The 26,021-nt window shown below is 44.7% G+C and overlaps 1 protein-coding gene across 9 annotated transcripts in view; it reads left to right on the forward strand.

The window, feature by feature from the left end:
- The first annotated feature begins 1,242 nt into the window (after positions 1-1,242).
- Positions 1,243-26,021, forward strand: part of dock6 (dedicator of cytokinesis 6) — a 152,200-nt gene continuing 127,421 nt past the window's right edge. For all 9 annotated transcript variants that reach the window (XM_078531490.1, XM_078531492.1, XM_078531491.1 and 6 more), the window contains exon 1: positions 1,243-1,339. In XM_078531490.1, the coding sequence (XP_078387616.1) occupies positions 1,293-1,339 (47 nt within the window). In that variant the 5' untranslated portion in view covers positions 1,243-1,292. The remainder of the gene's footprint in view (positions 1,340-26,021) is intronic.

Genomic DNA, 26,021 nt, shown 5'->3' on the forward strand with positions numbered 1-26,021 from the left:
GACATACCTGCGTAATTTTCCACATTGCCAGGTAGATGCTAGTGTTGTAGCTATACTGGAACAGCTTGACTAGGTGTGTGGCCAGTTCTGGAGCACAAGTCTTCGGCACAATTGCTTGAATGTTGTCAGGGTCCATAGCCTTTGCAGTATCCAGTGCCTTCAGCCGTTTCTTGATATCACATGGAGTGAATCAAACTGGCTGAAGACAGGCATCTGTGGTGCTGGGGACCTCAGCAGGAGGCCAAGATGGATCATCCACTAGGCACTTCTGGCTGAAGATGGCTGCAAATGATTCAACCTTGTCTTTTGCACTGATGTGCTGGGCTCCCTCATCATTGAGGGTGGGGATATTTGTGGAGCCCCCTCCTCCAGTTAGTTGTTTAATTGTCCACCACTATTCACGACTGGATGTGGCAGAACTGCAGAGCTTAGATCTGAACTGTTGATTGTGGATTATTAGCTCTGTCTATTGCATGCTGTTTCCGCTGTTTGACATGCAAGTCGTCCTGTGCTGTAGCTTCACCAAGTTGACACCTAATTTTTAGGTATGCCTGATGACGTTTCAGCAGAAAATGGAAGAAAGAAAACATATTCTATGCAATTCTTGACAAAGTCAGATAATCGAGCCTGTAAACTTTTTGCAAAGTTCTCTCTCATTACAGAAAAGTATTGTCGTAAAAAAACATAAGTAAATGTCCTGATCGAGGGTCTGCACTCAAAAGGTTAACTTGTATTTTTTTCCCCGCTTTACGCGGACCTTGCTGCGTATTTCTACCAAATGCTGTTTTATTGGAGATTTATTCTAAGCTTCTTTGAAGGAGGTGGGGGGTGTGGTTGCCGGAGATGGCCGAGCCCGTCTCTCCTTGGCTTGCCGGAGATGACTGAGCCTGAGCCCGAGCCCGAGCCTCCAGGCTGCCGGAGATTGTCGAGCCCGATCCTCCAGGCTGCCGGAGATTGCCGAGCCCGAGTCTCCAGGCTGCCGGAGATGGCCGAGTCCACACGGGCTGCGAAGATGGCCGAGTCCGAGCCCCGTGCCTCCAGGCTGCCGGAGATGGCCGAGTCCACACGGGCTGCGAAGATGGCCGAGTCCGAGCCCCGTGCCTCCAGGCTGCCGGAGATGGCCGAGTCCACACGGGCTGCGAAGATGGCCGAGTCCGAGCCCCGTGCCTCCAGGCTGCCGGAAGGAGCCGAGCCCCACACCTCCTGCCCGCCGCTGCCGAGTAGCTCCGGAGATTGCCGAAGCGCTGAGAGGGCTGAGTCCGCCGCTCGAGAGGGTTCCTGTCGGCGAGACGATGGCCACTACCACGGAGCGCCGCGCTTTCGCTCAGAAAATTAACCGGTGAGTCCGCGCGAAACGTTCTGAGGCAACTTTTTATTCGCCGGCGGTAACTTTTTTGCCCCTTTTGAGGAGGTTGTCGCGAGGGAGGGAGGGAGGGAGGGTGGGGGGGGAAAGGGAAAGAGACGCCCGAAAGTCGGGAGTTCTCATTTAGTCAGACGCAGAAAGCTCCAAATTTACCTCAGGAGCTGAAAACAATGGGGAAAAGCGGCGGGGGGGGGAGCGGGCCGGGCGTGACCTGTGTGCGGGAGTCGCGCCCGGGCGGGGCCGGCGCAGGTGTCAAGCCGCCTCCTTTACCTGAGGCAGGAGCCAGCATCGCCGCGGGTGGGGGGGGGAGATAACGTCTTTCCTGTTTCTTTCTCTCACCACGGACGATCCTTCCCCCCCCCCCCCCCCTCACTCCCGGTCCCTGTGTTTTAGGTTCGTTTCATTTTGCGGCCCCCCCGCCCCCGCATAGCGCCTGTGGTGAAAATCGGGTCGGTTTTCAGCGCCCCCGCCGCTGGTGCGGGAGGAAATGTGTTGAGGTGAAGCAGCAGCAAAGTGTGTTAAGTGGTAACCCATTGAGGGAGAAACTGGCCATCACTGAGTCATACTTAAAGCAGAATAGGTTCTGGACCAGACTAATAATCATTGAGCCTGTCGGTTTATATGACACTCGTTTGATCGAATTTAGTTCTCCCTTTCTTCCCAAATTTTCTGTTCTCTGCCTTTCCTTTTTCTCTTCACCAACCCCCCCACCCTCAAAATTCCTTAACTCCCAAAGTTCAAATCCCAATCCAGAGCCTTGGGGATAAAAATCAACATACGTGCAGTCCTGAGAGTGCTGCATTGTCGGAGTTGCCTGACAAATGACGTTAAACCCTTCCACCCTGTAAGGTGGCTGCAAAAGATCCCACCGCACTATGTTGAAACTCTTTCGAGTTATCAACAGTCACAGATTACAACTCTTTCGAGTACAATCACAGTTCTTGGTTTCCGGGAGTCGGACATGAACCCACAACCCTCTGATTCAAAGGCGAGGGTGCTATGAACTGAGCCACAGCTGACACCTTGTTGAAGAAGAGCGAGGGAGTTATCTTATCCCTGGGGTGCTGGTCAAACTTTGTCCCTCGGTCAACATCCCAGAAACAGATTGTCTGGTCATTATCAGGCTGTTGTTTTTGGGAACAGAAACAGAATTACCTGGAAAAACTCAGCAGGTCTGGCAGCATGGGCTGCCAGTCCTGCTGAGTTTTTCCAGGTAATTCTGTTTTTGTTCTGGCTTGATATGTGACACTGAGCTATTTACAATAGACAGAAATATTTAAGCTTTTTTGCGTGAGGTGGTGCAGTTATTCCGGCTGTTGTGTAGGAAGCAAAATTTTATTTATTTTCTTTACAGAAAGAGAAATAGGAATGAGATTAAATTTATAGTATTCCAGCAGATAATCTACAATGATTTGTTTGTAGGTTTATTTCCTTTGAAGTTTTCTTGCTTTTTATTAGCTGTGTTTTTCAGTTGAAATGAATAGACTAGTTCCAGTGATTTTGATGTTGTAAAGTATTTACAGCAAAGGCCATTGTTGGAGTGCTGAGTTTTGGGTAGCGGGTTCAGACTATTGGGTAGCAGAAGGTGATTACAAGATATTAAATCTATTCAGGATCAGATAACATCATACAACGTGTGTGAACCCCTAAGATAAAAGCAAAATACTGTGGATGCTGGAAATCTGAAATAAAAACAGAAAATGCTGGAAAAACTCAGCAAATGTGGCAGCATCTGTGGAGAGAGAAACAGTTAACGTTTCAAGCCTGTACGACTCTTCAGAGCTAAAAAGAGGTAGAAATGTGATAGATTTTATACTGTTTAAGATGGGGTGGAGCAAAATAGAAGGTCAAGGATAGGTGGGAGCTCAGGAGAAATTTGACAAAGATGTCATGGGCACAGGACAAAGAGAGCGTTAAAGACTAAAGACGGTGTTGATAGTGGCTTAAAGATAGGATAGCAGAATGTGTTAATAGCAGAACAAGGGTCAGAACAAGGTTGCACTCTGCAAAAGCAAAACATAAGAACCAGTGACAGATAGCCATGTGGAGGTTGGGGGAAAAAATTTAAAAATGAAACTGGATTAAAAAGGGGGTAAAGATGGAGGAAAAAGTTCATGATCTGAAGTTGTTGAACTCAATGTTAAGCCTGGAAGGCTGTAAAATGCTTAATTGGAAGATGAGTTGCTGTTCCTCCAGTTTGCTTTGGGCTTCACTAGAACATTGCAGCAGGCCAAGGATGGGCTGTGGGTATGGGAGCAAGATGGTGAGTTGAAATGGCAAGCGACAAGGAGGTCTGGGTCATGCTTGCGGACTGAGCAAAGGTATTCAGCAAAGTGGTCACTCAGTCTGTGTTTAGTCTCCCCAACGTACAGTAGACTGCATTGGGAGCAGTGAATACAGCATGAACCCTTGCTGTTTTTTTAACCATCACTTAAGGTTAAATTACAGGCTGAAAGTTGCTGTCTGGTATTGATTGCTCTTTAATGTGCTGAGTTTCTGAGAGGCACTTTAATCTGCGCTTTATCTACTAAATAAGAGGATTGAGCAGTTATGTTTCAGGTGTGCCACTCCTCCCAATCCTCATATTGGTAATTGTGCCCTTAGTTGCCTTGACCGTATATTCCTTCCATAACCTCTGTCCGCCTCTCTACCTCTTTCTTTTTCTTTAAGGCTCCCCTTGAAACCTACCTCTTTGATTAAGCTTTTACTCACTCATCCTAATATCAATTTATGTGGGTTGGTGTCAGATTTTGTTTGATCGGTTCCCTGGGACATTTTACTTCATTAAAGGTGCTTTATAATTTTAAAGTTTATGTCAGTTGATGAAAAATGTGAGGTACCACAAAGGTTTTATCTGTTTAACTGCTCTCAATTATATTGCAATGCGCTGCAATTCCAATAGAATATATTCAGCTACACCATTGTTCCTCATCACATTTGTAAGAATTCACATGAGCTTTTCATACCAATTACATGATTGGTGAGAGTTTGTATATTTATGTCATGCTTTGTTAATGCAACAATATTATATAGTCTTTAATGATGGTTCAAACAAATGCAAATAATGATGGCCTGGGAAGCATTGTTACATGATTTATAACATCAAAACCCTAACTATATTGTAATCTTAATTCCCCCAACTAGCATTGTCTGATATAGAACCAGAAAATGTTGGAAATGCTCAGCAGGCCAGGCAGCACATGTGGGGAGAAAGAGAGTTCCTGTTTCAGGTTGATGAGCTTTCCTCAGGACTTTAGGTTTAATATTACATTTTCTGAAAAATAGTGCTGAGACTCTTTAGTGATGACCCACCTGGACTGTGCTGAATTCTGTAGCTGACCTCAGTGGGACAGGGCGTTGCACTTGATCTCAATGTGCCTGGATGAATAAGGGAAAATCAGTCCTTATCAGAATACAACATTACTCTGTGTCTGTTTGTATCTTGGGTGAAGACAGGATTAGAGCTGATACTACTTGGGCTCGCACATGAACTTTGGGTGAATTATAGAGGGAGCCTGTGAAGCTATAATCCCAGAAAAGAATCCATAATCTTCATGGGAGTGGGCGGGGTAAGATGGAGAAATCATTGGAAAGGGAGGTAGGAAAGAAAATTGCACCCATGGACCATGTGATGCATCTCCTCATCTTTCTTGACTTTTCTGCAGCTTTTGACACATTTGACTATGTCAGCTTGTCCACTCAGTGGGATGGTCCACAACTGGTTCCACTCTTTGCTACTCAGTGGTAGCCTGAGAATCCCCTTCAGTGGCTTCTCTTTCTGCTATTGCACTGGTATTTCTGGAGAGCTGAGGGACCTATTCATGACCCCTTTTCTATTTCTCAGTTACACACTGCAACTCGGCGATCAGAAGACATGATATTGAATTCCACATTCTGATACCACCAGCCATCCCTCCACCGCTTTCAAATCCTTCGCTGTCTCTACGTTGCATGTACAACATCAAGTCTTTGATAAGCCACAGTTTCCTTCAGTTGAACTTGGATAGAGCAAAGCCATAGTCTTTTGGACCCTGCTACCAGCTCTCTTCCTTTGATATTGATTCCACCTCGCTTGCTCTCTTCCTTTGATATTGATTCCACCTCGCTCCCTGCCATTGTCTCAGATTAAAATTGACTGCTCGCAACCTCTACTTGACTCTGAAATGAGCATCCGACCCCATATTCACTCCATCACCAAGATCGCCTACATCCGCAACATGGTCAGTCTCCACCCCTTCCTCTGCTCTGCTAACCGGCTACTGAAACCCTTTTATTACCTCCAGACTTGACTGTTCCATTGTTGTCCTGGCCAGCCTTCACTTTTACACCCTCTGTACACTTGAACTCATCCAAATCTCTGCTGCCAATATCCTAACTCTCACCAAATCCCATTCACCCATCAACCCTGTGCTCACTAACCCGCATTGACCCCTGGTCCACCATTCCCTCAAATTTTAAATGTTCATACTCATATTCAAATCCCTCCATGGTCTCACCCCTCCCTTTCTCTGTAACCTCCTCCATCTATATCACTACATGAGCTGTTTTGTCCCAATTCAAGCCTCTTCCATAAACCCTGCTATCCCACGTCCTGCTCCACCGTTGTCAACCGTGCGTTCAAGCATCTAGGCCTGAACTCTGGAAATCTCTCCCTAGACCCCTCTGCCTTCCTCTTTTCACATCCAAACTACTGCTGACTAAGGCTTTCATCATTCCTCCTCCTTTGACTCAGTATCAGTTCCAGTCTGATTACAATCCCATGGGATGTTTTCCTACATTAAAGGCGCTATATAATTTCTAGCAATAGTTTTCATGAGATCATCTTAAAGTACAATAGGCTGTCTGTTTCCAGTGCAATTTTAGTATATAATATAGCACATGTACTATCATGAACATCAACTCTCATTTCATTGAGACTGTATGTTACCAAATTTATGGATTGTGGAGGCTAAGCGTAAATTGTAACATAATCACTGGCTTTAGGGGACCTCTGTAAACCTCTTGACTGTGAGTGATGATTAATCTGAAGCCCTGGGCAAATAACGGTGAGTTTTTTTTTGCCCCTCTAGCCATCAGGCCCGAGGGTATTTTGATAGGGTGACACAGGGATCTGCTCCCTGCTTCCTTGATGAGTGCTGTTGTATCCTCAGCAGTGCGAGGCTCACAACACACAATTTTCAGCTTAGTTTGTGACATTGTGAATGAAATTTTACTTTCATTATGGGATCTGCCAAAATTTGCTTCTCTGGGCTCATAGTGAAGGACAGACAAGGGTGTAAACCAATGATTGTCTGATTTATTTAAACTTAAAAAATCTTTTGACTGAATTTTAAAACTGACTGAGACAGATTGAATAAAAGTTCATTGCTCCTTTGTGGATTAGTGTCATTCCCATTTGCTGTCTCCCTGCTTTGGTGGAAGCTTTTATTACTTATTACAATTGTTATACACTACTTGCTGTGCGTGGTTGGTAGAATTGGTTGAAACAGGGCCGCGACGTGAACGCTTCTACCTTGGCCCCAACGTTTCCTTGGAGAAAACGCTTTCTGAGGCCTTAGAGGGACTAACATCCTACTATGAAGAAAACCACCTTCGCGCAAACCCATCAAAGACGCAAGTTTGTGCATTCCACCTCAAACTGTGAAGCCAAACGCCAGCTTAAACCTGGTGTGGAGCAACACTGACGCATTGCGAGCACCCTGTCTACTTAGGAGTCACCCTTGACAGTTGCCTCACCTTCAAGAACCACATCGAAAAGACAAAGGCAAAAGTGAGAGCATGAAACAACATCCTGAATAAGCTCACTAAAACAAAATTGGGAGCAAGCTTGAAAACATTGCGAACCAGTGCACTTGCTCTTTGCTATTCCACTGCCGAATACGCCTGCCCTGCATGGGAAAGATCTACTCATGCTAAGAAGATGGATGCCGTTCTGAATGCGAGCTGCCGACTTGTCACAGGCTGTTTAAAACCAACAAACACCAACAGCCTATATATCCTGGCGGGTATCGCTCCCCTGATATAAGAAGAACGGTAGCCAGCAAGAAAGAGCGACTCCGTCAAACATCAGATGAGAGGCACCCTCTACATGGTCATACACCTACACCCAGCCGCCTAAAGTCAAGGAAGAGCTTCATGAACAGTGTTGTTCCATTACAATCAACCCCATCTGAAGCCCGCATGGCCTTGTGGAAAGACCGACTCGCCAGTCTCGAACAACCCCCAGCGATGGAAATTCTACCGGATGAAAGCCTTCCCCCAGTAGCTAATTGCAACTGGGCAACCTGGAAGTGCCTTAACAGACTTAGGACTGGTGTAGGTTGTTCAAAGGTGTCACTAGGCAAATGGGGATATACAACCTGCCTGACAACTTGTGAATGTGGAACTGAGCCACAGACTACGCAACGTCTCCTGCAATGTCTATCGCTAGAGGAACCCTGCTTTGTTGCAGATCTTGCCAAATTCAACAACAAGGCGCAAAAACGTGTCCAGTTCTGGCTGGGCCATGTATAGACTGTCAGTGGACACGATAAGAAGAAGACAATTGGTATTACTTCAGTTACTTGTTCAGGACCAGTAGAAAGGTAAACTTGCTGTTGTGTATTTACACCCATTTCCAATGTATAGATGTACCTCAACTTTCTAATGTAGCCCTTCATTTTTTGAACCTGTTAAATTACAAATGATGATATTACATTAAACGGTCTTTCCATGTCATTGTTGACGGAATCAGAATGGGGGGGCATTGGTGATACCTGCAGTTCATTACCAGACCCATAGCTATCCATGTGTCAGTATACTGTAGTTATAGTGTCAGTCTCTGCTGTGGCTCAGTTGGTAGCACTCTCGCCTCTGAGTCACAAGGTTGTGGGCTCAAGTTCCACTCCGGATCCTGAGTACAAAAATCGAAAGCTGACACTCCAGTGCAATACTGAGGGAGTCCTGCACTGTCGGAGTTATTGTCCTTCAGCTGAGATGTTATACCAAGGCCCATCTGCCCTCCCAGGTGGATGTAAAAGATCCAGTGGCAACATTTGGAAGAAGAGCAGGGGAGTTCTCGCTGATGTCCTGGCCAATATTTATCCCTCAATCAACATCACAAAAAACATATGATCTTGTCATTATCACGTGGGAGTTTGCTGCGTGCAAATGGCTGCCTTGTTTCCTACCAAACAACAGTGAATAAACTTCAAAATTGGAATAGAAGCAAGTTATCCTCAATCCAAGGGACTGCCTAAGAAGAACTTCAAAAGTACGACATTGCCTGCCTCTAAAGCATTTTGGGATGTTCTGTGGTCATGAAAGGCATTATATAAATGCAAGTTCCTTTTTTCTTTTAGTTTATATTTAAAATTAACTTTTAATTAGTTGTCTAAAGTAGGGTATAAACTGAATACACGAAGAACTGTGCAATATGATCAGCACCTTACTGATGCTACTCAGTCCTTTAATTTGCCACTTGTGAATTAGAAACACAGCCCTAAATTATAAACAAAGCTCATTTTCATGTATCCTTTAGCTTCCCCCGCCCAGGTATAAAGGAAATAACAGTGGATGTAAGCAGGATCCATCTTGACTTTTCAGCAGCTTTTGTTTCCTCAGGTTCTGGGAAGGAAAATTAGAGCAAGTGCCACTCTTTGCTTTTATCTCCACTCTTCTAACTCCTACATGATGTTTGTTTTCTCCCATCTCCCCTTCTGCTTTGTTACATCCATGTCCCAACGGCTGGTTGAGATGAGCTTTGACAAGCGTCTAGGAGTTGGTCACACATCCATTCTTTCATCCACAGTTGGTTACCGGACAATAGAGAAGTGTGCACAGGCTCATTAGAGAATAAAGTGTTATAAAAGCAACAGCTGTTCAAGATTGTCGAAGTAATAGAGTTTGAGGGATTGCCAACTTATTTTATCCTCTAATAAACCTCCAGCGCTTGGCCAGTGGATTAATCACTGATTGTCATTCCATTTGAGTATGAAGGCCATTTTTGATTTGCTGTGTGCCATTGAGTGGTTGCATGGTGTCTCTGTATTTGGAGATACACTGAGAATACTCTATAGGGTACTGCAGATTAAATGTTCGCTGAGGCTCCTCAAAGTTTGTAGCTGTGTCTGCTTCACAGTTCACAGAACAGTTTGAGTGACATAGAACCTGGCCCAGAGCAGGCAAAGAATGATTGCTCTGTTAGATTAGATTAAAGTGAAACAGTTAATGTGGAATGCGGAGCGAGGCCTGTGCAAGGCTGGCGCTGCTCTGGTTGTTGGACCTAATCGGGCAGCTTTTCTAAATTTCATGCTGAATTTGATGTGCATTTTTCAAAACGAAAGGGAAACTCATTCATTTTTGATTTGGTAATATTGAAGATGAGGGGAAATCACTGGGACTTATCAAAAGATCCCTGTCAGCAAGAAGGTGAAGGCTGATTGTAAAAAAAACTTGTTTGTGAGCTATTTGGAAAGGGAGGGAGTTCCCTACGAACTGGAACATAGGAGCAGAAGTAGGTAATTCAACCCATCGAGTCTGCTCTGCCATTCAACTTGATCATGGCTGATCTTCTACCTGAATGCCATTTTCGTACACCATTCCCATATTCTTAGATGTCTTTAATAACTAAAAATCTGTCAATCTGTCTTGAACATACTCAATGTCTGAGCCTCCACAGCCCTCTGGGGTTGATGAATTCCAAAGATTCACCACCTGCTGAGTGAAGAACTTCCTCCTCATTGCTCCTAAATGGCCTTCCCCTTATTCTGAGACTCTGACCCTGGATCTCTCAATCATTTAAGAAATACTCTGCATTTCTGTTTTTCCTACCAAAGTGGATAACTTCACATTTTTCCACATTATAATCCATCTGCCATGTTCTTGCCCACTCACTTAGCCTGTCTAAATCCCCTTGAAGCCTCTTTGCATCTGCCTCACAACTCTCATTCCCACCCAGTTTTGTGTCATCAGCAAACTTGGAAATATTATAATGGATCTCCACATCCAAATCATTGATCTAGATTGTGAACAACTGGGGCCCAAGCACTGATCTTTATAGTACCCCACTAGTCACAGCCTGCTGACCTGAGAATGGCCTGTAACACAGCTAAACGTAGGTCTTACTATCTGGTACACGCCATCCAGGCATCTTAACCATCGCCTGCAGGAGAGAAGGGGTAAAAGGGGTGAAAATAGTTATGGCTGGAAATTGAAAGGACTTTCAGTCACAGGAATTCATTCCTAATAGCTGTAGAAACGTGCATTAGAATGTTAAACTTAAAAGCCAATACAGAAGAATGCAGGTCAGAGGAAGTGTGTAAAAGCTGGATACAATGCTCTGGTCAGATGATAGCTTGAGTACTGTGTCCAGTTCCGACCATGACATAAGGGAGACATTCAGTCATGAGAGTTAGTGTAGGAAAGAGCTCGAAGACATCCCTGATGTGGAAGTCAGAGTTATAAGTTCTATGCTCCTATGAGGAAAGATTGGAGAAACTTTGATTTTTTTTTCAGTTTTGAAAGAAGATGTTTAAGAGACAATCTTCTCAAAGTATATAGTTTTATTAACAATACGAGAAAAGTAAATCTGGAAAATTGCTTCAAACTATGCAATTAGGACAAGGATGCAGGTGCAAGCGAACAAAAGGTATGTTTATGATTGGCACAGCCAGTTCTTTGCGTGGAATGGCCTTCCAGATACAGCTGTGGAGGGAAAAACCACGGCATTCAAAAAGGAAATGGAGAGGGCACAGGCTCAACATGTTCCCTCTAGGGTGATAGGAAGAAGTAACAAGCCCAGAGAACTACGGATGACCAGAGATATTCAGGATACGATGAGAAGGAAAAGAGAAGTTTTTAGTAGGTACAAGGGGAGCAAATCAGCGGAGGCATTAGTGGAGTACAGAAAGTGCAGGGTGGAGCTTAAGAGAGCAAAGAGGGGATTTGAGAAAGCCCTGGCTGGTAAAAGTAGGGAAAATCCCAAGATATTCTATAAGTATATCAATGGGAAGAGGATAACCAGGGAAAGAGTAGGGCCCATAAGGGACCAAGGGGGCAATCTATGGGTGGAGCCAGAGGACATCGCTAGAGTGTTGAACGAATACTTCACATTTGTCTTCACCCAAGAGAATGAGGATGAAGGTATGGAACTTGGGGAGAGAGACTGAGAGGTTCTTGAGCAAATTGATATAGGGAGTGACAAGGTAGTTGAGGTGTTGGCAGGCTTAAAAGTGGACAAATCTCCAGGTCCGGATGATTTGTGTCCCAGACTGCTGAGGGAGGCAAGGGAGGAGATCGTAGGGGCTCTGACCCAAATTTTTAATTCCTCTCTGGCCAGGGGGGAGGTGCCAGAGGACTGGAGAACAGCTAATGTGGTTCCGCTATTTAAGAAGCGTTGTAGAGATAAGCCAGGGAACTACAGGCCAGTGAGTCTCACTCCAGTGGCAGGGAAACTATTGGAGAAAATTCTGAAGGAGAGAATCTATCTCCATTTGGAGAGGCAAGGTTTGATCAGGGATAGTCAGCATGGCTTTGTCAGAGGGAGGTCATACCTAACAAATTTGATTGAATTTTTTGAGGAGGTGACCAGGTGTGTTGATGAGGGTAGTGCAGTTGATGTAGTTTATATGGATTTCAGCAAAGCCTTTGACAAGGCCCCATATGGGAGACTTATAAAGAAGGCAAATGCCCATGGGATACAGGGTAATTTGATAAAGTGGATTCAAAATTGGCTTAGTTGTAGGAGACAGAGTGTGATGACAGAAGGCTGCTTTAGTGACTGGAAGCCAGTGTCCAGTAGCGTGGACCTGATCCAAAGGGATCTGTGCTGGGTCCCCTATTATTCGTCATTTATATAAACGACATAGATGACTATGTGGGGGTAGGATTAGTAAGTTTGCGGATGACACAAAGATTGGCCGGGTGGTTAACAGTGAGGTTGAGTGTCTTGGGCTACAGAAAGATATAGATGGGATGGGCAGATAAGTGGCAGATGGAATTTAACCCTGAAAAGTGTGACGTGATACACTTTGGAAGGAGCAATTTGACAAGGAAGTATTCAATGAACGGCATGACACTAAGAAGTTCTGAGGAACAAAGGGACCTTGGCATGTGTGTCCATAGATCTCTGAAGGCGGAGGGGCATGTTAGTGGGGTGATGAAAAAGGCATATGGGACACTTGCCTTTATCAATCGAGGCATAGATTACAAAAGTAGGGAGGTCATGTTGGAGTTGTACAGAACCTTGGTGAGGCCACAGCTGGAGTACTGTGTGCAGTTCTGGTCGCCACATTATAGGAAGGATGTGATTGCACTGGAGGGGGTGCAGAGGAGATTCACCGGGATGTGGGATGAAACATTTAAGTTATGAAGAGAGGCTGAGCGTCAACTCGCAGACATTTCCTCCTACCTCTCCCTGGACCATGACCCCACCACAGAACATCAAGCCATTGTTTCCAGGACTGTCACTGACCTCATTTCCTCTGGAGATCTTCCTCCCACAGCTTCCAACTTGATAGTCGCCCAACCTCGGACGGCCCGCTTCTACCTCCTACCCAAAATCCACAAACAGAACTGTCCCGGCAGACCGATTGTGTCAGCCTGTTCCTGCCCCACGGAACTCACTTCTTGTTATCTTGACTCCCTTCTCTCTCCCCTTGTCCAGTCCCTTCCCACCTACATCCGTGATTCCTCTGACACCTTACGTCACATCAACAATTTCCAGTTCCCTGGCCCCAACCGCTTCCTCTTCACCATGGATGTCCAATCCCTCTACACCTCCATCCCCCACCAGGATGGTCTGAGGGCCCTTAGCTTCTTCCTCGAACAGAGGCCCCAACAATCCCCATCCACCACTACTCTCCTCCGTCTGGCTGAACTTGTTCTCACACTGAACAATTTCTCCTTTAACTCCTCTCACTTCCTCCAAATAAAAGGTGTGGCTATGGGTACCTGCATGGGCCCCAGCTATGCCTGTCTTTTTATGGGGTATGTGGAACATTCCTTGTTCCAGTCCTACTCCGGCCCCCTCCCACAACTCTTTCTCCGGTACATCGATGATTACTTCGGTGCTGCTTCATGCTCTCATCGGGACCTGGAAAAATTTATTAATTTTGCTTCCAATCTCCACCCCTCCATCATCTTCACATGGTCCATCTCTGACACTTCTCTTCCCTTCCTTGACCTCTCTGTCTCAATTTCTGATGATAGACTGTCCACCAATATCCATTACAAGCCTACCAACTCCCACAGCTACCTCGACTACAGCTCCTCACACCCCGCTTCTTGTAAAGACTCCATCCCATTCTCTCAGTTCCTTCGCCTCCGTCGCATCTGTTCTGATGACGCTACCTTCAAAAACAGTTCCTCTGACATGTCCTCCTTCTTCCTTAACCGAGGTTTTCCATCCACGGTCGTCGACAGGGCCCTCAACTGTGTCCGGCCCATATCCCGCGCATCCTCCCTCACGCCTTCTCCTCCTTCCCAGAAACATGATAGGGTCCCCCTTGTCCTCACTTATCACCCCACCAGCCTCCACATTCAAAGGATCATCCTCCGCCAACCGCCACCACCAAACACATCTTCCCTTCACCCCCCCTGACGACATTCCTTGGGGATCGTTCCCTCCGGGACACCCTGGTCCACTCCTCCATCACCCCCTACTCCTCAACCCCCACTTATGGCACCTCCCCATGCCCACGCAGAAGATGCAACACCTGCCCCTTCACTTCCTTTCTCCTCACCGTCCAAGGGCCCAAACACTCCTTTCAAGTGAAGCAGCATTTCACTTGCATTTCCCCTAACTTAGTCTACTGCATTTGTTGCTCCCAATGCGGTCTCCTCTACATTGGAGAGACCAAACGCAAACTGGGCGACCGTTTTGCAGTACACCTGCGGTCTGTCCGCAAGAAAGACCCAAACCTCCCTGTCACTTGCCATTTTAACACTCCACCCTGTTCTCTTGCCCACATGTCTGTCCTTGGCTTGCTGCATTGTTCCAGTGAAGCTCAACGCAAACTGGAGGAACAGCACCTCATCTTCCGACTAGGCACTTTACAGCCTTCCGGGCTGAATATTGAATTCAACAGCTTTAGATCTTAAACTCCCCCTCCCCCCATCCCCGCCCCGTTTCTTCCCCCCCCCTTTTTTTTTCAATCATTTATATAGATTCTTCTTTCCCCACCTATTTCCATTATTTTTAAATCCAAAACTAAAACCTTGTTAGCCTTTCCACCCCACCCCCACTAGAGCTGTACTTTGAATATCCTGTCTTGCATTCTTAATTAGCACTTTTCTCAGACAAAACACCTCTTTGACCCTTTTGTCTGTGACATCTTTTGATTATCTGCTCATCTCCACAATCACCACACCCTCAATGTCTCTCTCTCTCCCGCGCCCCCCCCCCCCACCCCCCCCCACCTTAAACCAATTTATATTTCTCCCTTTTTCTAACTATGCTTCAGTTCTGCCGAAGGGCCATGAAGGCTCGAAACGTTAACTGATTTCTTCTCCGCCGATGCTGCCAGACCTGCTGAGTTTTTCCAGGTAATTCTGTTTTTGTTTTGGATAGACTTGGGTTGTTTTCGTTGGAGCAGAGAAGACTGAGGGGCGACCTGATCGAGGTGTACAAGATTATGAGGGGCATGGACAGGGTGAATAGGGAGTAGCTGTTCCCCTTAGTTGAAGGGTCAGTCACGAGGGGACACAAGTTCAAGGTGAGGGGCAGGAGGTTTAGGGGGGGATGTGAGGAAAAACTTTTTTACCCAGAGGGTGGTGACGGTCTGGAATGCGCTGCCTGGGAGGGGGGTTGCCTCACATCCTTTAAAAAGTACCTGGATGAGCACTTGGCACGTCATAACCTTCAAGGCTATGGGCCAAGTGCTGGTAAATGGGATTAGGTAGGTAGGTTAGGAGGTCAGGTGTTTCTCACGTGTCGGTGCAGACTTGATGGGCTGAAGGGCCTCTTCTGCACTGTGTGATTCTGAATGATGTGGTTTTTTTAAAGCACTAAATTTCCACTTTCTGTCATTTATGTTGTTTCATTCCAATGATTTAATGCTCCACGTTTTTAGTGTAAAAGATGACTGAATTATCAGGTGTAAATCATCTTTAATTTTGTACCCTGTATGGTCATGCTCCTGTTCCTCAGTTTGTTGTGCATTGACAAATTAATCAATTTTTGAAATCTGGAGGGCAGAAGAGTAAAAATAATTCCTTGTGAAAATGGTAGTTGTTTTTGTTACAGTTTTGCTTCATGTTTCTATAAGACCTCTGGTTTGTAATATTAGTCTGAGTTATGCCTCATTCCCCATATTGTTTGAACAGCGAACACATTCTGGCTTCCCTCTGCTGATTTTAGAAGGGCTTACTCAATGCATCAGAAATGCATTTGATTGTTTCCCAAATAGCTCAATTACATTGATTAACTGGTCTGCACAGCCATACAGACCAGGCAGATGCAGCTTCAATATTTATTCTGTGCTGAGTTAGTTGATCTCAGCCAAGGTAGTAGTAGGGACGGTACAATTGGCCTGAGCATCCCTGGTTTAGGAAAATTGACAGCACCATTCCTTCGATTGCATCACTTGCTGACCCTGGCCAATTTTAATTCTGACTGCTGGAGAAGACTTATTTCTTCTTTTCTGATGCATTCTTGTTGCCCGTCAATTTAGTAGTCTAGATTTTTTAGTCTGCTAACAGTCCTGACAGAGAAAGGTGGACCTCAAGATTATGTGCAAATCAGAGCCCTATGATGCAGTTAGATCCGTGATCATCAAAACCCCTAGTGCTTACGCTAGCATGGGCCAGCTGACTTTTGTGGCTGCTATGGGCCAGCTGACTTCCTCACACCATGGTGCGTGTTTCTCGAGGGGGTGTAAAGGGCTAACATCGTGAGAAAGAGCAATGCTTGCATATCTTGTAGCCTCACTGCTACTCCCGTGCGATGGAGCTCATCACTTTCAATGATCTGTGGAGAACTGATTCTAAAAGATGAGCAACTTCTTGAAAGCTTTTATCTGTTTGGCCAAAGGAAGACATCTGTCCCTTCAATGTGGAGCCCATAGTCTGCTCTTGGAACTTACGCGAAAGTTGTGAAGGTTGGTGACACTGACTCTCTTTATGAGGTCCCCGCTGCAGCATCCCTGGAGGTGGCCATACTCTTCAAGATAGACTCGGAGTGCTGATGCCATGTGAGCTGATATCACACTAGTTGGACAAGACTCCTCCGTCGTGCTGAAACAGGCCTTTCAATACCGGATGCAACTACTTGCAAAAGATGAGCAGTCTTTTTAGAGTTGGGCTTCCAGAATTATCATTTTTGTCCTGCATAGCAGAATTGGGAGAGGACTTTGCTCTCTGGTGAGTTCACTCCTAGACTGTCCCTGCCAGTAGTGCCTGCTGCTGCTCGCTTATGCTCAGTGTTTCACCAGACGCACAGTCTCCGATTTCTGTTTGCAGTTAAAATCAGAGCTTTAGTGTCTGGAGACACACATGAATAATGGCCCCTTTGACATGGTACCAGTGCCGCCTTAGGAGCAATGGAACTGTATTTAGGAAAACAGTCAATACCTTCAGGAGGGGAGAGGAAACATGTTCAGGTGGTTTGGGGGGCTGATAGTTGAAGAAACGGGACAGCAGGAAGAGGTGGATACAAATGCAGCAGGAAATGGTCTGTATCCTTTTCTGTTCGTGTTCCTTTGCCATAGGGGAGGTAACGTCAGCCAGACTGTTACTTTCTACTTTTAGTTTTCTTGGTCATCCTGTTTCTTTATTATTGTATATTTGGTGGGTGATTCAGTGTTGATTTCAACACCCCCCCCCTCCACTCTTCACTGAGAAAATGGAATCTCAATAGAAACTGACATCTGCAATTGATCACGTGCTTGGGTTGAAGCCACTCAATAGCTGCAGGCATTGCTTGCCAGCTTTGTTGAGCTGAACACAAAGGAACTCAACCAGCTTGTGAGCAACATCATTTTGCAGCTTCTTAGTCACCTCCCATCCTTTGTGTCTTGTTGAACTTCTTCCATGCCACACTGATTAGCTCCTACTACATCGTATCTTTTGCCCTCTGGCTTCATCATTGCTCATTCTTTAATTTTTATAGAAAATTCGGAGCACAGGGTAGATGGAGAGTTAAGTGTGGGATTTGAAAACTGTCAAGTCTGGTGGAATTCCTGGAAATTGAACGAGGTGGTTTCCATCACTAATCTTTTTCAGTTTGGCACACTCAATAGTTTTACCATTCTTGGTTTCCCAATTTGCCAATTATCACACCCCAAACTGGGACATTTCTCTTCAAATTTTAAAGCCAATAAAAGCTGGAAGAATACGTGGGAGTATGCTGTTGTCTGACACTTGTCCAGCTGCATCTGACAGTAGAATCTCCGCAATAACAGATTTCTGTGCTGTTACAGATTCACTGTTTTGATTTAAGAGATTCACTTCTGGATTGCAAATGTTCAGCTGCTAATTTTCACATCCTATTAAATTTTTGTTCCCTTTTTGTTTTTGATTTTCTTCACATTTGAGCTCACTCTTATAAATAACTGAGCAATTGGTCTCTTTGAAACTTAAAATAAATGACTGGGAAAGTAACCAGACCTGACAGTGTAATGAAGCTGAATTCAGATGCAGGTTTTCAAATGTTCTATTTACACAATGTGTTAATTGATCTCTCTTATTGCGTCAGGACCGATTGTCCTGATATCTTTGACATTTGCTGTTTAAAACTAATTGGAAAAAGGCAATAAAAATAGATTTTTTAAAAATATGTTATAAGTTGAATCTTTGTAACTGTTTAATCTCCAAAAGCATTTTTGATTGTGAGGCTTGCTTTCTAAAGAGTCAGAATGATCAGGAAGGAGAATGGTTTGTGCTTGGACGGTGATCAGATGATGGAGAAACTAATATTTCCTCCAGACTAATGTTACTAAAGTTGAATCCACCTATTTTAGCCCTGCCATCACTTCCTACAATGGTCTAGCTTTCACTGCCAATCCAACTGACTACCACTCTTAGCTGAGGCTGAAGGTGCAGTTTTGGAGCGCTGTTCAACAGTGAGCGTCCTACGTCTGTCTTTTACCGTGGAAACCTTCTTTGACACCTCTAGCATTTCCCACTTAAGTCATGCGAGAAGGAAAGACCTTTCAGCCTGCTATCCTCCACTAACCAGCCTCCACTGATTGTAACTCATTCAGCATGCTGCAACCCATACTCTCTCTTGCACCAAGTTGTCCTCTCCCGTTTCCTTTTATCTTGGCAGACTTTACTGGCTTACCACATCCTCGCTTTCAAGACTCACCACTGCCTCACTACACACACCACTTCACCTGTCTCCTCAGCCCATTAGTCATATAGGCACATTCCACGCTTTTGACACTGGCTTACAACTGACTCTCTCAACAATATCACCCCTGCCCTCTTAACTCCTTCCACTCGTCATTTCACCATGCTTTCTAAAACATCCGAAAGCTACTTCTTTAACTATGCCTTTTCCCTTTTCCACCATTTCTTCTTCCACCTTGGGTTTGGTTTCAACTATTTTCTTTCTCGTCCTCTTAAAAGTCCAATGGGGGTTTTCTTTATGTGAGGCATGGCATGGAAATACAAATTGTTCCAAAACTGTTGGACACAGTACCTTGTAAGCAACAATGTGGAGTTTTATAAGAGCCTTGCATGTAAGTGTAATATAACTGATGTGTCTCAGTGACACAGGGTCTGATGGGGTGTTGGTAGATTTTTTTTTGTAGTGAAATGCAGTTAAATTCACAGACTTTACATGCATTAACACCAAGCTGTACATGCACAATTCAGATGTGTCTTTCCTACATAAAAGCTCAAACATGGAAAGTGAGTCACTTTCACCTTTTCACAATGTGCGTACAATCTTTCTCTTTGCCCTACAGAAGCATAGTCTACTAATGTAAGAATACTGAAGTGTTAATGTCCTACGACATTGCTTCTGGTGAGCCTCTAATTTATGATGAAATTGGCTTTCTTCTTTCAATTACAATATATAATGGAATTAAAAAAGATTCATTCATAGAAAATGGCACAGTTTGTTTTGATGTGTACCGAGGACATGGACATGGTGTCTGGCGCGCTGCCTCAGAGAAGAGCCAAGCCACTTAATTCAATTGCATGTCCCTTGTGTGTTTTATTTGTACATATGTTTGATATGCAGCTTGTTTTTTTTTGTGTTTGAGGCATATGTTGGTTGTCTTGGTCATTTTTTTAAAAGTCTCTTGTTTAAATTGAGTAGCCAGTCTCTGAGTTTGGCCAGAGATATTCTGGTTGGCAGGTGATAAGCTAACATATAAAGGTTATTTTTTAAAAATTCATTCATAGGATGTGGGCTCTGCTGGCTGGGCCAGCATTTATGCCCATCTCTAATTGAGAAGGTGGTGATGAGCTGCCTTCTTGAACCACTGCAGTCCATGTGGTGTAGGTACACCCACAGTGCTGTTAGGGAGGGAGTTCCAGGATTTTGACCCAGTGACAGTGAAGGAACGGCGATATATTTCCAAGTCAGAATGGTGAGTGACTTGGAGGGGAACTTCCAGGTGATGGTGCTCCCATCTATCTGCTGCCCTTGTCCTTCTAGATGTTAGTGGTCATGGGTTTGGAAGGTGCTGTCGAAGGAGCCTTGGTGAATTCCTGAAGTGCATCTTGTAGATGGCACACACTGCTGCTGCTGTGCGTCGGTGGTGGAGGGAGTGAATGTTTGTGGTACCAATCAAGCGGGTTGCTTTGTCCTGGATGATGTCAAGCTTCTTGAGTGTTGTGGAAGCTTTACTCATTCAGGCAAATGGGGAGTATTCCATCACACTCCTGACTTGTGCCTTGTAGATGGTGGACAGGCTTTGGGGAGATAAGTGGGTGGGTTACTCATCGCATGATTCCTAGCCTCTGACCTGCTGTTGTGGTCACAGTATTTATATGGCTAGTCCAGTTCAGTTTCTGGTCAGTGATAATCCCCAGGATGTTGATAGTGGGGGATTCAGTGATGGTAATGCCATTGAACATCAAGGGGCGATGGTTGGATTCTCTCTTGTTGGAGATGATCATTGCCTGACACTTGTGTGGTGCAAACATTACTTGCCACTTGTCAGCCCAAGCTTGAATATCGTCCAGGTCTTGCTGCATTTGGACATGGATTGCTTCAATATCTGAGGAGTCGTAAATGGTGCTGAACATCGTGCAATCATCAGCGAACATCCCCACTTCTGACCTTATGATGGAAGGAAGATCATTGATGAAGCAGCTGAAGATGGTTGGGCTGAGGATACTGCCCTGAGGAACTCCTGCAGTGATGTCCTGGAGCTGAGATGACTGACCTCCAGCAACCTCAACCATCTTCCTTTGTGCTAGGTATGACTCCAACCAGCGGAGAGTTTCCCCCCTGATTTCCACTGGCTCCAATTTTGCTAGGGCTCGTTGATGCCACACTCTGTCAACTGCGGCCTTGATGTCAAGGGCAGCCACTCTCACCTCTCCTCGGGAGTTCAGCTGTTTTGTCCATGTTTAAACCAAGGCTGTAAGGAGGTCAGGAGCTGAGTGGCCCTGGCAGAACCCAAACTGGGCATCAGTGAGTAGGTTATTGGTAAGCTAGTGCTGCTTGATAGCACTTTTGATGACCCCTTCCATTACCTTACTAATGATGGAGAGTAGACTGATGGGGCTGTAATTGGCCCGGTTAGATTTGTCCTGCTTTTAGTGTACAGGACATACGTGGGCAATTTTCCACTTGGAGGGTAGATGCCAGTGTTGTAGCTATACTGAAACAGCTTGGTTAGGGGTGCGGCAAGTTCTGGAGCACGAGTCTTCAGTAGTATTGGCGGCATATTGTCAGGGCCCATAGCCTTTGCAGAATCCAGTGCCTTCAGTCGTTTCTTGATATCACGTGGAGTGAATCAAATTGGCTGAAGACTGAATCTGTGATGCTGGGGACCTCCGGAGGAGGCCGAGATGGATCACCTTATTGTCATTTCTGGCTGAAGATTGTAGCAAATGCGTCAGCCTTATCTTTTGCACTGATGTGCTGGGCTCCTCCATCATTGAGGATGGAGATATTTGTGGAGCCTCCTCCTCCAGTGAGTTGTTTAATTGTCCACCGCCATTCACGATTAGATGTGGCAGGACTGCAGAGCTTAGATCTGATCTGTTGGTTGTAGGATCGTTTAGCTCTGTCTATCACTTACTGCTTATGCTGTTTGGCACGCAAGTAGTCCTGTGTTGTAGCTTCACCAGGTTGACACCTCTCTTTTAGGTATGCCTGGTGCTGCTCCTGGCATACCCTCTTGCACATTTCATTGAACCAGGGTTGATCCCCTGTCTTGATGGTAATGGTAGAGTGGGGGATATGCCAGGCCACGAGGTTACAGATTGTGTTCGAGTACAATTCTGCTTCTGCTGATGGCCCACAGCGCCTCAGGATGCCCAGTCTTGAGTTGCTAGATCTGTTCGAAATCTATCCTATTTAGCACGGTGGTAGTGCCACACAAAACAATGGAGGGTATTCTCAATGTGAAGGCAGGACTTCACCTCCACAACGCTGTGGTCACACCTACCTATACTGTCATGGACAGATGCATCTTCGGCAGGCAGTTAGTGAGGATGAGGTCAAGTATGTTTTTCCCTCTTTTTGGTTCCCTCACCACCAGTCGCAGACCCAGTCTAGCAGCTATGTCATTTAGGACTCAGTCAGTAGTGGTGCTACTGAGCCACTTTTGGTGATGGACATTGAAGTTCCCCACCCAGAGTACATTCTGAGCCAGTGTTTCCTCCAAGTGGTGTTCAACATGGAAGAGCACTGGTTCATCAGTTGAGGGAGGGCGGTAGTTAGTAATCAGCAGGAGGTTTCCTTGTCCATGTTTGACTTGATGCCATGAGACTTCATGGGGTCTGGAGCCGATGTTGAGGACTCCCAGGGCAACTCCCTCCCGACTGTATATCATTCAGCCGCCACCTCTGCTGGGACAGGACGTACCCAGGGATGGTGATGGTGGTGTCTGGGACTTTATCTGTAAGGTATGATTCTGCGAGGATGACTATGTCAGGCTGTTGTTTGACTAGTTTGTGAGACAGCTCTCCCAATTTTAGTAGGATGTTAGTAAGGAGGAGTTAACAGGGTCGACTAGGCTGAGTTTGCAGTTGTCGTTTCCGGTGCTTAGATTGATGCCATGTGGTCCATCTGGTTTCATTCCTTTTTTGTGACTTTGTAGTGGTTTGTAACAACTGAGTGGTTTGCTAGGCCATTTCAGACGGCATTTTAAGAGTCAACCACATTGAAGTCACATGTAGGCCAGACCAGGTAAGGATGACAGATTCCCTTCCCTAAAGGACATTAGTGAACCAGGTGGGTTTTTACAACAATTGACAATGGTTTCATGGTCATCACCAGACTTTTAATTCCAGATTTTTTAATGAATTCAAATTCCAGGGATTCAAACCCTGGGCCTCTGGAATACTAGTCCAGTGATAACACCACTATGCCAATGCCTCCCCTTGTCAGGGACCTTGTGTTTGGTTAAATTTGCATTCTAGTTTAGCACAGCAGATGCAACTGTTATCTTTTTCCCTTCTCGTTTCACAAGCAGAAGACCGCTCGCTTGAGCCTCCATCGAACATTGGTGTTATGGCACAGCCAATTGTAAATGCTGAGGTGCTCAAATCCCAAAGGGAAACTTGAAACAACTGCCACAACTGTTTTGCAATTTGCATAAATTTCGAGATGCTTGCCTTGAATTCAGTAGTAATAAGACCACTGAGTCTTATAGGTTTCTTGCAAAACTAAATTAAACCTTTATTAATAAAAGAAATGATCTTAAGCACACGCAAAGGTCCACAAATTACTACTGCGATAACTTAAATCCCCGAGTTAATCTAACTCCCAGTTACACTTTTGTTAAGGCAACAGTGAGACGCACAGATTTTAAAAGACCCAGGCAAAGAAACACGATACCCTGAACAATCTAATTCAGTGAGTTTTCTTAACTTCAGTTCTTTGTAGACAGCAGCTTGAGACTTAAATGCTGGAGGCTTTTCACACTTGTTCTAGACCTTATGATGCCTACCCTTTCACACAGCTTTCTCTCCTTTATACATATTTTCCCCTTTGAATGCAAATTCCCATTGTTTCGCTTTGTCTTTGCACTTTACCTCTATAATAATAAAAATCTCTCATAGTACCAATTTTACCACTAATCTTTGGGAAAAATAAACACACTGTTTCTTAACTTCTCCTGGCTAGATTAAACTTTTTACCCTTCATTTGAATTCAAGCTAGTCTGGTTTATTTAAAATGCAAATCTTCCTTTTACACCCTTACATTCTAAAACTTCCCCCATGTTTACCTACTTAATATTTCAAACCTAGCTCATCTTCTGATGCATCAAAACCTTCAGACCAGCTGCCTTTAATTCAATTAAATCACACACACACACACACACACACAAAGACACAGACCCACTATTACCCTACTTAACAATAAATTCCAATAACATTATGAAAATTATTATATCTTCCTGACAATTGGCTAGATATGGACACTTAGACAAATTTGAGACTTTGTGCTTTTTTGCAAAGGCACAGATTTCTGATGGGAAATTTGCATTTCAGACACCGGGAAATCCCATTGCATAGATAAGCATCATCATCTTTCTTGCAAATGTTGTGCTTTCAGGTCTTTATTATTTAAAAAAATTGCTAAGACGTGCCCCAGTGAGTGTCCGTGTGTGTAGAACTGTACCCCATTGAGAGTCAGTGTGTGTGGAACCCATACCCCACTGAGAGTGCTCAGCATGGCAAGAAACCCATGTTTCTGTCTGAAATTATTTTAGGGTAATTTGATGGGTTCAGTTTCTCTTTTCTTGTAGGTTTCTGAACCTTCCTAGTAGTTTTAATTTCTGCTTGCTGATTGATCTGTTGGCTGCATGTTACAGTTTTATAAAGGTGAAATTTGAGCCAATTGGTTAGAAGTGGAGTGCATATTTTACGTTTAACATATGACACTTTAAGTGTGATGGATAAATGCATGCCAGATGTACCATTTTTATAACTTTATGGATAGATTTGCAAGTCTTATGTCTTGTGCATGTCTGTTACACATCAGATGTCACACATCATTTGCAAAACCTTAATAAGAAAGTTAGTAATTGACCTGAAGGCTGAAATTTACAACCAGTTTCCTAACCTGTATCTGATCATTGTAATTTACAAGTACCTTAAATTACCTGAATTCCCACAAGGCAGTAACCTTAAATCATTAAACATTATAACTGCTTCAGACTCCAGACTATCCAAATGCAATGCTATAGGTGTTCGGCTAATTATCAAGGTGTCTCCACAACAAACATAGTTAAAACATATGGTACATATGGCAATTGGAGTGAACGAGGCGCAGCCTCTAGAGCATGGGAAATACTGACACGACTGGCTCTGTTCTTGCAGACTTGCTCCAACCCATATTGCTGTCCTTCCCTCAGCACAGTTACCTACCATTAACATAAAAGGTAACGACTGCAAATGACAATGCCACCAGTGTGTACGATCTCCCTCCACCCAATTCTAATTAACCCCCAGAACAATGACCGAGCAATCTGCATTAATCCTCTGACCCACGTTATTCCCACAACCAGCAGTCATCTATCAATGTACTCCTCCTTAAGCACTATGCAAACCATGTATAGTAGCTTCATAAAATTTAGAAATGTGTACCCTCAAATGCGCAATGAAATATGAGTAAAGAAACAAGTGATGGAGTATGTTTGAGTCTTCAGAGCTCTGGAGAAGAGTCATACGGACTTGAAACATTAACTCTCTTTCTGTCTTCTCAGATGCTGTCAGACCTGCTGAGTTTTTTCAGCATTTTCTGTTTTTATTTCAGCTTTCCAGCATCCACAGTATTTTGCTTTTATATTATGCAGGAGTACGTTGATGGCTGAGATGTGTCTTCTGAAAGCAGAATTTTTCTTAAACAGCATAATATATTATGCTGTGGTTAGTGACATCATCCAAACCATGAGCAGTGTTACACCCACCTGACCAACTTCTAAAATTGGAGCATATCCCATCTGTCTTTCATCACTGACTGGCTAACTTGTCTCTCTTTCTATCCGTCTTAAGCTGCATTTAGATTGGGTTTGGTGTTCCGGTTTTAGTAAACCTGGCAAGTTAGAGGTTGCTGCAGTCTGTGCGTTTAGCTGTCAGCACCAATGTGCTACCAAAGCAGAATTAAAAACTGCTTCAAATGCCTGGAGTAGGAAATCAAATTCCACAGTGCTGTTGGGTCTGTAATGCTTGTCACACTCAGCCTACTGTGCAGAAAAGAGAAACTTCATAAAATTCAAAGTCCTGAACTTACCCCTACGGTGCTGTTAGGGAGGGATCTTCACCATACCCACTGCAGCAGTCCCAGAAGGTTCACTACCACACCCATGGCAAATAGGGATGGACAATGAATGCTGCCAACGACACCTATGGTCCGTGAACAAATTTTTAAAAATGTAAAGTCAGCAGCCTCTTTTCCTCCCCCCAGCACCACCCCCTCCCTCCACCAATTTCATTTTGGTCTTGCTGGGATCACCAGACAGCCAGTGACTTGACTTTTGTCACTTAACTATCAGAAAATGAGACAATGAGACATCTGAATGGTGTGACTGACTAGCTCTAGCCC

This window comes from Cetorhinus maximus, chromosome 28 (genome assembly GCF_964194155.1).
Source record: "Cetorhinus maximus chromosome 28, sCetMax3.hap1.1, whole genome shotgun sequence".
In the NCBI taxonomy this organism is placed as follows: domain Eukaryota; kingdom Metazoa; phylum Chordata; class Chondrichthyes; order Lamniformes; family Cetorhinidae; genus Cetorhinus; species Cetorhinus maximus.